General features: G+C 40.1%; 3 protein-coding genes across 3 annotated transcripts; 1 reads left to right on the forward strand and 2 right to left on the reverse strand.

Moving 5' to 3' along the window:
• Window positions 1-824: 824 nt before the first annotated feature.
• Window positions 825-3,586, reverse strand: LOC115819258 (apolipoprotein L6-like). Its single transcript, XM_030782822.1, has 6 exons — window positions 3,492-3,586; window positions 2,848-2,944; window positions 2,535-2,702; window positions 1,798-1,837; window positions 1,653-1,701; window positions 825-1,554 (listed from the first exon to the last, which is right to left on the reverse strand). The coding sequence occupies exons 1-6, from the start codon at window positions 3,584-3,586 to the stop codon at window positions 825-827; spliced, it is 1,179 nt and encodes a 392-aa protein (XP_030638682.1).
• A 4,469-nt stretch (window positions 3,587-8,055) lies between these two features.
• On the reverse strand, window positions 8,056-9,360 carry rps19bp1 (ribosomal protein S19 binding protein 1). Its single transcript, XM_030782580.1, has 4 exons — window positions 9,230-9,360; window positions 8,845-9,018; window positions 8,362-8,459; window positions 8,056-8,213 (listed from the first exon to the last, which is right to left on the reverse strand). Exons 1-4 carry the CDS (start codon window positions 9,282-9,284, stop codon window positions 8,079-8,081), a joined length of 462 nt encoding a protein of 153 aa, XP_030638440.1. The 5' UTR covers window positions 9,285-9,360; the 3' UTR covers window positions 8,056-8,078.
• A 494-nt stretch (window positions 9,361-9,854) lies between these two features.
• On the forward strand, window positions 9,855-13,143 carry LOC115819037 (3-mercaptopyruvate sulfurtransferase-like). The gene is made up of 2 exons (XM_030782576.1): window positions 9,855-10,487; window positions 11,484-13,143. Exons 1-2 carry the CDS (start codon window positions 9,902-9,904, stop codon window positions 11,780-11,782), a joined length of 885 nt encoding a protein of 294 aa, XP_030638436.1. The 5' UTR covers window positions 9,855-9,901; the 3' UTR covers window positions 11,783-13,143.
• Window positions 13,144-13,271: the final 128 nt, after the last annotated feature.

A 13,271-nucleotide genomic window follows, 5' to 3' on the forward strand; every position in this document is an offset into this window, starting at 1 on the left:
ATATTGATTCTAATTGGCTGTTAAGGCTATTGCATATTACTATGCAATACTACTGATACTCTCAATACCAACATCTAAAACTGGCAATGCACCATAACATATTATGGCATGTATACTCCCATCAGTATCGATGACGGAAAATTGCCTTTGACCCTCCTCTGCTGCAGTCATGGTACGCCTCGCTTTGGCGAGACTTCTGTTTATTTATTTATTAAGTCCAGTTTAATACGAAACCATTTCTTCCTTTATGATGCGGATCTAACCCGACACTGTGTTTACAGCGCTAGTCGCAGCGTTCTGAAATTCGGAGCATTTTCTGAATATGACAAAGAAAACTTATCCTTATCCTTCTCACGAAAAAATTCAAGAAAGCAAGGTTAAGACTAAGAAAACGTCCTTACAAGAGTCCCGATCTTTGCAAGCTTTATCCCGTCACCTTACTCTACCATATCTTTGAGTGATTTGTCTTCATGACACCTTATGGGTGTGCACTTTTAACTGGGCATAATTTATTGTAATAAACTGTTGCCTAAGGGATCAGAGAATGAAAGTGACCACGCATATTTAATATTTTTCCTTACATTTTAATTATCGTAACTGCGTAATGAATTTAGTTTCGTTTAGTTTCTTTTTTTATTGTCCTATACATGGAAATAAACGCATATAACAAACACATCACACGAAGTTACTTTCTGTCGACAGTTACGTATAAAAAAGGAAAGCCTCAGTCATTGTCAGTACAAAACATTTCACATTATCATGAAAAAACACAGAAGTTCTCAAAAAATCTCCACACTATTCGTAACCATTTTTCTGAGACCCCTTTACACCTTGCTTGCCGCCGAGCGCAGCACGTTCTTAATGCGAATCAGCTCATCGAGGCTTTCTTTCAGCTTCTCTGCAACCTCACGAATCCTCTGGGCGAAGTTCTTTTCGGAGCCTTTCTTCAGCCGCTCGCTATCCTCCTTAGCGTAGTATGAGTCCATGGCCGATTCAAAGCTCTGCACGATCCCTGAGCACTCGCTTACGGCGCCTTTAGCGCCGCCAAATTCTTCCGCCACCATGGCTACCCTCAAAGCGTCCTCATCCACACCCTTCAAAGTCGACGAGTCGTGCTCTCGAAGGAGTTTCATCCCCGTGTGGATAAACTCCAGGCATCCCTCGATATCTTTTATCTTTGATTTGCAGTCATGTAGGATTTTCTCCACCCTTTTCCTGTCTTGGGTACTGCTGACTTTGTTGGAGATGGCAGCTGAAGCACCTGTGACCCCGCCAGCTGCAGCAACCCCGGCCCCAATTGCGGAGACAACCAGCGACGCGCCGAAGGTTATGGGGGCGAGAGCGAGGCCCACGACGGCCGCCACCCCTCCGGCTGCTCCCGTGGCTCCCCCGGTGATGCTGGCGATCTTGGTCTTCTTTCCCATCTTGTCCAGGTTGTCTGCGATACAGCGCAGTTCAGTTATGTGGTTCATTAAAATCTTCCCGTGATGGACGAGAAGAACCTCATAGAGTCGCATCCCCATGTTCACCCTGTGTACCTTTGTAGTGAACACTCTGGACAGATGGAGAAAAAGCACAAGGTTGTGAAATGTAAACATTTGGGAAACAGCACTGTAAAAACAATTATTTTGACTCCTACATAACGAGCCTACTTTGTCTCTTCTTCCTCGCTTTGGTAGTACATGGACAATTCCTCCCATTCTGTAAACAAAGAGGACATTTGTTAAATGAGTGACACATGAAGTTAGTGAATAAAACATACATGTACAGTTTCTGGAAGATTTGTTGGCTACTTACTGTCCACTTTGGCCCACCAGGTCATAAGGATATCCAGTTCCTAGACAACAGAAAAAAAAAATTCTTTTGTTCATTTAAACTGCAACTCAGTCACAATTTTATGCATATAATCAGTTGCAGATGTTTTCTCAAAGCAGTCACTACAAAAGACATTGACATTAGAACACTGGTAAAACCAGTTTTCTTTTTTTGTCAAGACACTCCAAATATCACACACACACACAAAAAGATTTTCTAACTACAATGGTCATCATTCCAAGCACTAATTGGGCTTTTTTAAAAGCACAAACAGCGCATTCATCGAAAGGATAGCCTGAGTGGTAACCTTTCAGGCTGCACTATTCGAACATGGCTTGTTTTCAATGTTACTATTGATACAAATGGACATGATAGAGAGCACACATACTATTCAATGCTCAGCATTTTATGTTTCACAGTTTGACAAATAAAAGGCATTTGTTTGAACACTTTATGAGTGCTTTTTTTTTTTTGGTATACATACCTTTGAACTGTTGTCAGCTGTGGCAGGCAGGGGATGGAAAACCTGCTCATGGTACTCTTCAGGAAGAGATCTTTGGGGCAGTAATGGTTGATGTTGCATGGCAGAAGAAACATTTTCATCTCCATCATATTTTTCATTCTGCAGTTTAAATTGAAGTAACACATTTTAATTCAGTATAGCAGGGCTAAAGCTTTTTTTTTTTTTTTTTTTCCTTTGTGCACTATGTTCTTCATACCTGAATTTCCATTTCCTTAAGGAGTGTGTCTAGATCTTCATACAATTCAGTCTGACTTTCTGTGTGCTCCGAGACTGAGTGAATCAGTTTGTTTTTCCTAGGGGATACAGGGGGCGGACGTGAGGGCACAGGCGGGGCGGCACTTGGATATTTGGATCTGGTACCATTCTGTGTCACAAATGAAAGAAAATATGGTCCATTTCATCTCCATCATAACTTTCATTCTGCAGTTTAAATTCAAATAACACTTTTTAATTCAGTATAGCAGGGCTAAAGCTTTTTTTTTTTTCTTTGTGCACTGTGTTCTCCATACCTGAATTTCCATTTTCTGAAGGAGTGTGTCTATATCTTCATACAACTGAGTCTGACTCTCTGTGTGCTCCGAGACTGAGTGAATCAGTTTGTTTTTCCTGGGGGATACAGGGGGCGGACGTGAGGGCACAGGCGGGGCCGGGCTTGGATATTTGGATCTGGTACCATTCTGTGTCACAAATGAAAGAAAATATGGTCCATTTTATGAGAGCTCTAATTTTTTTTTGTTCTGATAAGAAAGCCTGACAATGATTTAACCCCTCCCTCCATCACTTTTGATAAAGTTAATGTATATTTAACGTTGTTGCTCAGTTTTCATTATCTAGGATGTAGAAGCTGTAACTAATTTAGCAGCATTCATCTACCACAAAACAGCTGAGTTATAAAGAAGCTGTCAGTTCAGATTTACATAATTCCCAAGAGTTGCTAAAGAGTGCATTCCACTCATTCTTACTGTGAGTGACGTTTCGCTTGGTAAGACGTCAATGTACAGAGGAATTTCGCCATTTGAACTTGAATATGCTGACGTAACATTTTTCTCATTCGAATTTAGATGCTGCAAAACAGAAAAGAAAGGGTGAGATCCAAAGAGGATGTATCATCAAGTTGATTTTGTAAGGATTAATATCGTTTTCGCTCTCTCACTCTTTGATAGTCTTGGCTGTGTTGTGAGGGCTTTGGTGGTGGAGGTCGGGATGGTCGTTGTCCAGAACTTGGAGCCTGTAGTGAAAACATATCATTGTACAAAGGTTTCTTTAAATCAAATATACACTTAAAACTCTTTGAATGAAAGTGAAAATAGCAGTTATTAATACATTGAATAACCATCTTGATAACCCTCTTTATTAGACAAACACGCACACAAATACAAACACAAACACACACAGACACACACCTTGATATCTGGCCCAACAGTCAGATACTCCAGCATAGGGTTTTGTTGACGTGGCTTTGGTGGCGCTGGAGGTGGCCGAGCAGGAATAAGACGCTAATGATCAAAATACATCAGAACATCTAAAGCCTGATTCACATCAAAAGTAACGTGAGGTGCCGCACAACAGCGTTTATGATATATCCAACATTTATATTACTACATAAAGAGCATCTATGATTTTGACCTACTGGTTTATCCCTCACCTTAACAGGAGGCTTTCCAGGCAAAACATTGTCATACAAAGCATTGTCTGTGTTCTCCAGGGGGGATAGGACAGAAGGCTGGATGGACTGACTGGGCGGTGCCAATGCTTGTTTCTGATGAGAAAGCCGGGCAAGGGGTTTTGGGTCTGCGACCCCAGCCTGTGGAGGGCAGGTTGGTTGTAAAACAGTGTATGGTTTCAAACTGACTGAGAAATGCATAGTGTCGTGAAAATGTTTTTTTTGCCTGTGGCTGATCGTTTCCCTTATTTTTACACATTTCACACATTGAATTTGGTCGGATTTTTTTGTAGCTTGTGCTAGCGTAAAGGAGGCGGCTTTGATTAGACTTGATCTGGTAAAATCAAGGTTTGCGGATTACTGATTTGCTTACAAGGTAACTAAAATGTAATCTTTAGCTGTGGAGTGTGTTGTCTTCATAAGAAAACTCAGCCCATTCCACTATGCATATGAAACTGACAATACACAGTTTACACGAGGACTTCATGGCACGACCTACGTAAATTTCTGGAAATCTGAATGGAAAATCTGGTGATGCCCATGAGTCACCTGAAAAGGGTTACGATGCCTTTCTCAAGGCTCTAAGACTGCACCGAAACATAGTCAGAGCAATACTGTGACTCTACCGTCAAGAGACACAGGGTCAAAACCACAGCTTGGGACAGAGTCACAGAGACCAAAACTTCAGTGAGTTAAAAGAGCCTGGAAAACCAAATTGGCATTCGTGGCCTGGCGCTCGCTTGGTTTAAATCTTATCTCTCTGAGAGAAAGCAGTGTGTCCACTATAATAATGTGACCTCCAAATACCATAAGCTTAGCTATGGTGTTCCTCAGGGATCAGTCCTTGGCCCTCTTCTATTCTCTATTTACATGCTCCCTTTGGGTGACATTATTCGTAGTTACAACTTTAACTCTAGTCTCTTGGTAGGCACTCATATCAAGAACACAACCAAAACTGCCCTTTATCATCTCTGTAACATTACTAAAATTAGGCCCTTTCTAAGTATGGCTGATGCAGAAGCCATTGTTCACGCATTTGTCATGTCTCGCCTCGATTACTGCAATGTTCTTTACTCTGGCCTGCCTGCCTCTAGTACCAATAGTCCTCAGCTGGTCCAGAATGCTGCCGCTAGAATTCTGACCAGAACGAGGAAGTTTGATCACATTACCCCTGTCCTGGCTTCCCTTCATTGGCTCCCAATTCATGCAAGGGCAGATTTTAAGGCCCTCTTATTAACACATACAATTTTACATGGGCTTGCGCCTTCCTACCTGTCTGACTTAATTACACCCTATAACCCACCTCGCACCCTGCACTCTCAAGATTCTTGATTATTAGTCATTCTAAGAGTTAAAAAGAAGTCCGCTGGCAACTGAGCCTTTTCCTACCACTCTCCCTTCCTCTGGAATGGTTTACCTACAGAAGTTAGGGAGGCAAACTCTCTCCATACCTTTAAAACGAGACTTAAGACTTATCTGTTTTCTCTTGTGCATAATAAAATTTTGATTTGACTTTGTTATAGACATGTAAAGCCCTTTGAGACTATAAATAGTGATAATGGGTTCTAAATAAACTTATTATTATTATTATTATTATTATTATTATTTGTGAATATTTGTGTCGTTTGTTAAAATCAGCTGATTCTGGAACAAATATTCAATGAATATGTGAATAAATAAAGCTTTTAGATGGTATAGGTCCCATTATTTCTGATGAAAATCAAAGACGCCATCTGACAGCAATACCTTCATGCCATTGGTCAGGCATGGCGCTAGCCAATGTATAATCACTCAAGGGAGTATGATACAAGTCATATTATCTGGCAAATGAACTAAAGCTGAAGGACTGAGTGCTTATTACATAAGAATGGCTCAAGAAAAAAAAAGTCAAATTTTGGAATTGGAATGCCAATGTGAAGATGTAAACCCCACTTAGATTGTTTGTGGAAACTGGAACAAGCTGTTCAAGCTAAAAAATGACAAACTGTCAATCAGTTAGGGCAGTTCTACATGAAGGATTGGGCTAAAATTCCTCCATGGCACTGGGAGAGGCTTATGTATTACAAGGGGACAAGTTTTTTTGTGGTAATTTCCAATTAATAACCCCACAAACCAACCGAATGGGTTTTAAGGGGCAATTACTTTATTATATAGAGATGTTGAGTTTTGCATAAAAAAACATGAATGTGTTCACTCAGGTTCACTCAGGAACATGTGTTCACTCAGGTTCCTATTGATCTACCATCTGGTTTCAGGTCAAGATATGATCACATTCAGAAAAATAGGCCAAATGCTGAAAATGTGCCAAATTCAGTCAAAGAAAAACTACAAAAATATTAAAAACTAAGTGTGTTACCACTGTATGTGATATTAAACCTTATTTAAAAGAAACATTAGTTCTTTACATGTAATTGTGTTCTTATGTCAGTGAAGCAAAATACTTGTTACATAACATATCAGTACAAAAAAGCCGTCACAAGGCATGTTGTCTCTTATCCTCTCCTAATACTGTATCATATTCTAATAGTTCTATGCAAAATGTTATAACTCTGATCCTAAGCAATACTGTCTAACAGCTCCCACTGGCTTCCCCCTCTTTAGAACAAGTGGCACTGTTTCTAGTAACACTCCCTCCATACTGTTTCAGCAGTTTTGTTACAGTACTACAAATCACATGCGTCTAGTAACCATTCATCATAATCACAGGGTAAATGATAAATGACAGAGATAGGACGATACACTTACGGCTGACATTTTCTTCAGGCAGCGCTTACGGGTGTTCAGAAGTCTCACATTTGCCTTCTCACTTTGTCTTTACGCTTCTTTAAAATCTCTGACATGAGCCAGAGAAACATTCTCTGCTACCTGTGTTTTGACACGGTGAAATGGGGTGTGGCTTGCGGAAACCAGTTGAGCTACTTGCTGTCTGTCGGCCCTAAGCGGATTGTCATGTATAGTCAACCTCTACTGAGGGGAAAAAAAAAGGCATTTGACCAACCTGCTTTATCAGCCGCTTAGTCTTCACACTCGAAACTCTTATGACGGCCATGCGATGACGTAAATTTCTAAGCATAGAAGAAAACGTCGATGGAAATACATGCTTAAAACATTCCCTTAGGCCTCGTCCTTGTCGCCCTCTGCTACCATAGTCCCCATACATGGCGCACAGGTGATCACATGGTATTCAAAAATAACAAATTTTCCAACACGTCAAAACAGAGCACTTTTTAATACTTTTTTTTAATATAAATGACTAATGCAAAATTCCTCAAACGTTACTGAATACTATTGAATTATTTGGAATACCCCTTCCATAACGATACTATGTTAACTGTGCATTTTGACCTTGAGTAAAACAGGTGACTTTCCCACATTGATAAGAAATATTTGTAGCAAACTACACATCTGCTGTACCAGTCTAATTGAGCTGAGTGTATTTTTTAAAACCTGAATGGGCAATTTATCAAGAGTGTATTTTTATGTCTTTCTTTCATTTGGGTAATAACTGAAAGAAAATTATTCACTGCTAAATAACTGTGTATTGCAATAGTTAATACAAGTGTAACACAGTGCTGAAATTCTGAGCCATTAACTATTTATGATGCTGGACTGTTTGCAAAGTGCGGTCATGCTGATGTTCTGAAATGAAAACAGGCGATTCTTCTCAGACTGAGACTGACACTCATATTATCAAGCATGGATCAAGTCTGAACTATTCACTCAAAAAGGAATCTGTAGCAATTGTCTTTCTGCATATACCTCATCAAGTGCACAACAAGATTTATTTCTCTGATAAACTTCTTTTCTGAATATTTCAAAACAAAAAGTTCTGCAAACAGGTAACAAAATGAAGCCGCACTTTGCACGGCATGTGCTGACTCATTTACGTGAAAATGTCATTCCCACTAATACCCTTTGAGGCAAATCCACTCTGCTCCAGTCATCTTTCCGTGGTTTATTTACAAAAAAAAAAAAGCATAGTCCATCTGTGATATAATTCAGACAGGTCACTAAAATCAAGCTGAAAAGTCAAAAAAAAAAAAAAAAAAAAAAGGATCTCAAGTGGTCCAAAAGTTTTCATAAATTGCCAAAATATTCCTTTTGGAATTTCTGGAACTGTTCCTCTGTAAACAGTGATTTTTCTTCCTGTGGCTTCTTTACAGGGACATCAGGTTGGTTGCGGGATTGTCGACCAGAATTCTGAAGCAGGATCTAAAACAGAAGAAAGCAAACAAGAAACAACCATTACCACTGTTGCTTGCACTGCCTTGACCTGCACCAGCTACTGTAGCTACAAACACTTGGTTGGATGATATCCTGTGATATGACACGGTTAACAATAGCCCAGATGTTGGAGTACCTTTTTTGTATTGTTTTCCTGTGTTTTTTCTTTAGCTCCAAGGAAGTACTCCAAGTTTGAACCAAGGTGACTCTTCTTCTGCTTTTTCCTATACTCGTCTAAAACAAAAAGAGAATTTGTAAAAGTTCACATACACGCTTCAATGAGTATTTGGGGTCATAACTCGATACATAACTGTTGTATCCTAACTTCATGCATCTGGCAAAACTGTTCGCACTCACTCATTCCCTCACTCTCTCACATGGAGTATGAAACCGGAGTACATGGTTCACACAATTTTATAAAGTCTACTGAGCTTTACTCCACATTCAGCACGCTACAACTTTCTAGCAATAGCATTTAGCTTGATGACATTACATCGAGACTAAGACAATAAAACCAGTAATAGAAAACAACCACATCATAATTTTAACTTATCACCCAAATAATGTACCACACTGAAAAAATAACTGTTTAATCCTAGCTGGGCAGACTGTCACTCACCCAGAGCAGATCTGATGTGTTTGTTTTTTACAGTGGCTTTGCTTTTTCCAGCACCACTGCGGCCTTGCAATCGACGGACTTGTTTACAGACGCCCTCTCGATTAGAACTGATCAGGTCCATTATCTGCACCTTCTGCGTGCTTTTCCCTTTCTTCTTCTTATCCTTCCCCGTGTCTGCAGAGCAAAGGGTGTAGTCATAATACTTCTAAGAATTTTGATGTTTCTTACACAAAACAGACAAGGCTAAAAGTTGTTATAAAAGGGTTTCCTTGTCTGTTGTGCCACCCTAACGGGCTCCAACAAGCAAGTCGAGTTAACCGGCGACGTCACACGCTGACAGGAGAGGTTTGTTGAACCCATGTGCTAAATTCTACCCATAACTTACCTTTAATGTCGTCGCTTAGCAGTTCTAACCCTCTTCGTATCAGTGACGCCGACATAATGCAGCTATTCCTGTACTGAATACTGTGCTGAACTAATTTAAATATCCAACAAACTAGGCTTCCTCTACTAATGCCTATGTGGTGACTGCTTCCTAGGAAACCATGCGAGCTTCTCGTATGTGCATTCGTCTAAGCGTCCGGGTGAAATATATGATCAATTTAGAGGGTTCCGCGAAAACAAATGTCACATGGTGAATGTTGAGTGTGCATTTTACTGCGAATTCAACAAGAGTTGTGTACACAAAACTTTTCATGACACGACACCAGCGCGGGGGCAATGCATCTTTGTAATGGTGACTGCATAATAGGTAGTGATAAAGACTCTGAATTCTTTGATTACAAAATGCAATCTAAAACAACAAAAATGTAAGTTTTATTAAGTTCTGATAGTATATTTACATATAGTGCTTATTTGATTTTTGTTGTTTGGTTTGTTGATTGTATTAGAGCCCATTACAGATCGAAGTTTAAAAAGATTGGAGGTGGACTGGTGCCGCCCCTGCCAACTCCTGCTAGGACAGGCTGTATTAGGGGAGTGTGATCTGTCTGGAGCATTTTTCCTATATCATTGGTTCCCTCAGCAACTTAATTCAGTCCTGTACGTGGAGTCTAACATGGCTATTCAGACGAAAGCTCTTGTTACTGCCAAATGGCTTTCTGACGCTGTTAAAAGTTCTAGACAGAATGTACGAGTTCTGGACACCTCTTGGTATTTACCAAAACTTAAAAGAAATGCCAAGAGTGATTTCAAGAAAAAACACATTCCTGGTGCAGCATTTTTTGACATCGACCATTGTAGTGACAGAAGTTCTCCATTTGATCATATGCTTCCGCCTTTGAGGGCGTTCAAGGAATACGTGGGAAATTTGGGCATTGGCAACGATACTCATGTTGTTGTATACGATGCCAGCGAATTCGGTGCATTTTCAGCACCTCGGGTCTGGTGGATGTTTCGTATCTTTGGACACAGCTCTGTGTCTGTCCTCAACGGTGGACTAAAAAACTGGATCAGTGAGGGACACCTTATAACAGACAAATACTCTAAACCTGAGCCAACCGATTATAAAAACGCCACCATTAACCGTTCTTGGGTAAAGACGTATGAAGACATTCTGGATAATATTGAAACTAAGAAATTTCAAGTCGTGGATGCACGGCCAGCGGGTAGATTCCGTGGAGTAGATCCTGAACCGAGAGACAGTGAGTCACTGTAAACTTCTCTCATTTAGTTTACTGATACTGATTTGATGGAAATACCCTTCATGGGGTATCGTTCAGCTGCACTTCTGCTTTTCTTTTCCACCAAGATGTATCAAATGCAGCTGGTAATTGTGTAGTTCGTGCATAAGAGGTCAGTATACTTGTCGAGACACAAAGTGTAATGCTTTTTAGGTGCGACTGTTTGGGAATAGGTCAAGCAGTTTTTAGATGTCCTGTTGCTTTGAGTTGTTCAGTTGTTCAGTCATACTTAACTGTAAAATAAATGGAGTTAAACAGCCCCGAAAACATGAAACTTTAAGATGTTTTTATCAGCCGACAGTTAATGGAACGTTGCTTTCGGCCTTAGAGAGATTGTTTGTCTTCGACTTTCTACTGTGATGTGTACATTGGCTGATAGTGGAAAGCTGATGAAGGGTCAGAGGTCAGTACTCAGCCAAAGTGTCCCATAATCTGTAAACAGAATAATATGTATTGTAACTCTGGCGTCATTTTAATATGTTTTGCGTTGGTGGGTTAGAGAGACAAAAAGATCTAAAAAGTTATCGTCTAGACGGCTATTTATTTATCTATTTATTTTTCTTTGTGATGTTTATTTTATAATTATAAATTATATAATTATATGTTGCTTGGTCAGTTTTACTTTAGTTCCACTTTTCTTTTACTTGCTCCTTTCATCCATACATGGTGCTCCTATGTTCAGTGTAAACACATAAACCTCATTTTGACATCTACAGTATCACATACACTTAGTGTGCAATAGTGTAGAATGCAGTTGGTTCGGTACTAAATCTTTCCAGTTATGAATACCAGGATGATTGCACAAGAATATTACAGTTTATTATATATCATTATCCTACATCACACAGTACATTGCTACAGTGATATCTCTGTAACCGTTTTTTCTGTTCCAAGATGTTTCAGAAACTTCATTTACTAATATATGTTTTTCTTTTCTGTATCTGCTATGTCGTGCAGACACGGAGCCTGGACACATCCCCGGTGCCATCAACATACCCTTCACCTCATTTTGGGCCCCCTCGGGTCTGCTGCTACCCCAGGCCCAGTTGCGGGAACTCTTCGAGAGGGCGGGTGTGGACCTGAACCGTCCGATGTGTGCCATGTGCGGTTCTGGGGTCACCGCTTGCCACGTGGTGCTGGCTGCCCGCGAGTGCGGCTGTCCAGACGTGCACGTGTACGACGGGGCGTGGTCTGAGTGGTACACCAGGGCTGCGCCGGAGGACGTCATCTCGGAGGGACGTGGAAAACAGCGGTGAATGGTTGACTAGATAACCTAAGATTGGTCCCGGTCTCCTCTTCCTCATTAATGATCAACTGAGATGAGGATTTGATACTTGGACAGTTAACGTTACAGTCTTCCAGCGGGAAATGCTGGATTCGAAAGGCTTTGTGTTGGCTTGACAAAGTGTGTTGGACTGTAGTAAAATACTCAACTGCTCATTTCCATCACAGTAAGGACATCTGGTTTCCATGGCATGTTTTTCTTTTCTTTTTTTTTTTTTAGATGCACACTGACAGTTATTTTATAATGTACCAAGAAGAAATTGGGAGTTCATTTTTCGGTAGTTCTGTTTTCACATTTCCGGAACAAACTGTTTCTAATAAAACTATTTCTTGTCGAATGGACTCAGTGCCTGACTGATCCTCAGCCTTTGAACTGTGTAGCTTTGTGTTTAGCTCACGTACCTTCATGCTGTGCGACACAGCTCTGTAATCTCCTAGTATCACATCTCCTTGACTATCTTGTTGCCTGTTGTTTGTCTGTATCTGTGCCTGCCTCCCCCTCTGTTTTTCTTTCTCTATCTCTCTCTCCACACAGCCAAAGATGTTGACCTGTCTGAAGTGCAGATTCAATTATCTCACGCGCACAAACACACACACACACACAGAACATTTCATTGCACTACACTTGTGATTCACCCTGCCCCTAGATAGCCACAATATTGATCGTACAAAATACCCTGCCTTGTTCGGGCCTATACTTTTTGTCAAATGAAACAAATGCATACATATCTTTTTATGTTAAGTAAAGCCAATAGTTTCCAAATGTGTGGACATGACGTTCCAGCAGGGATGAACTCCATAAATTCTAATTCTGTCAAACTAATTGGTGAAGAGACTTCTGCATTAAAGGTTCATCCACGCCAAGGCAAAGTCATTATGATCGTCATATTCGAAGTCATTCTGCTCTGAATACTCCGTGTGACATCTGAGGTCATCTTGGAAGATGTGATTATAAAAACATATACTTTAAAGGCCATTAATTATACAGAAATACAGCTGTTAAATACGGGGGTTGACTGTTATCTTGCAGCTCCAGGGTACAACTCCCATGTGTTGTGTGTTAATGATATGAGCAGCTCAGATGGGTGAGCCCACAAAGCTCCGATCATATTTATAGTGTGAATGTACTTTAGAAAACGTTGTTTTCCATTATTGGAAAGTATTAAGAAAATCTATTGTTCAAAACACAGGACTATCAACACTGTGAACTGTACGTGTGTTTTCTTCTAATATAGAGTACATATAACAAGATTTATAATTACCTTTAAATAGCTGGGTTTGAAAACCAGTGTTTTGCTTTAATAAAGGCGATTTCTTCATTTGACTTCAGCAATATGACTAATCCTCCATATTTATTTACTTATTTTTAGCTCATATTTTTTATATTCTATTTCTTGGTTATCACAAATGCATGACTATCACCTGAACTTATAACATTTTATTCATCCACAACTGACATTT

The sequence above is a fragment of the Chanos chanos genome, chromosome 8, assembly GCF_902362185.1.
Source record: "Chanos chanos chromosome 8, fChaCha1.1, whole genome shotgun sequence".
Taxonomy (NCBI): Eukaryota; Metazoa; Chordata; class Actinopteri; order Gonorynchiformes; family Chanidae; genus Chanos; species Chanos chanos.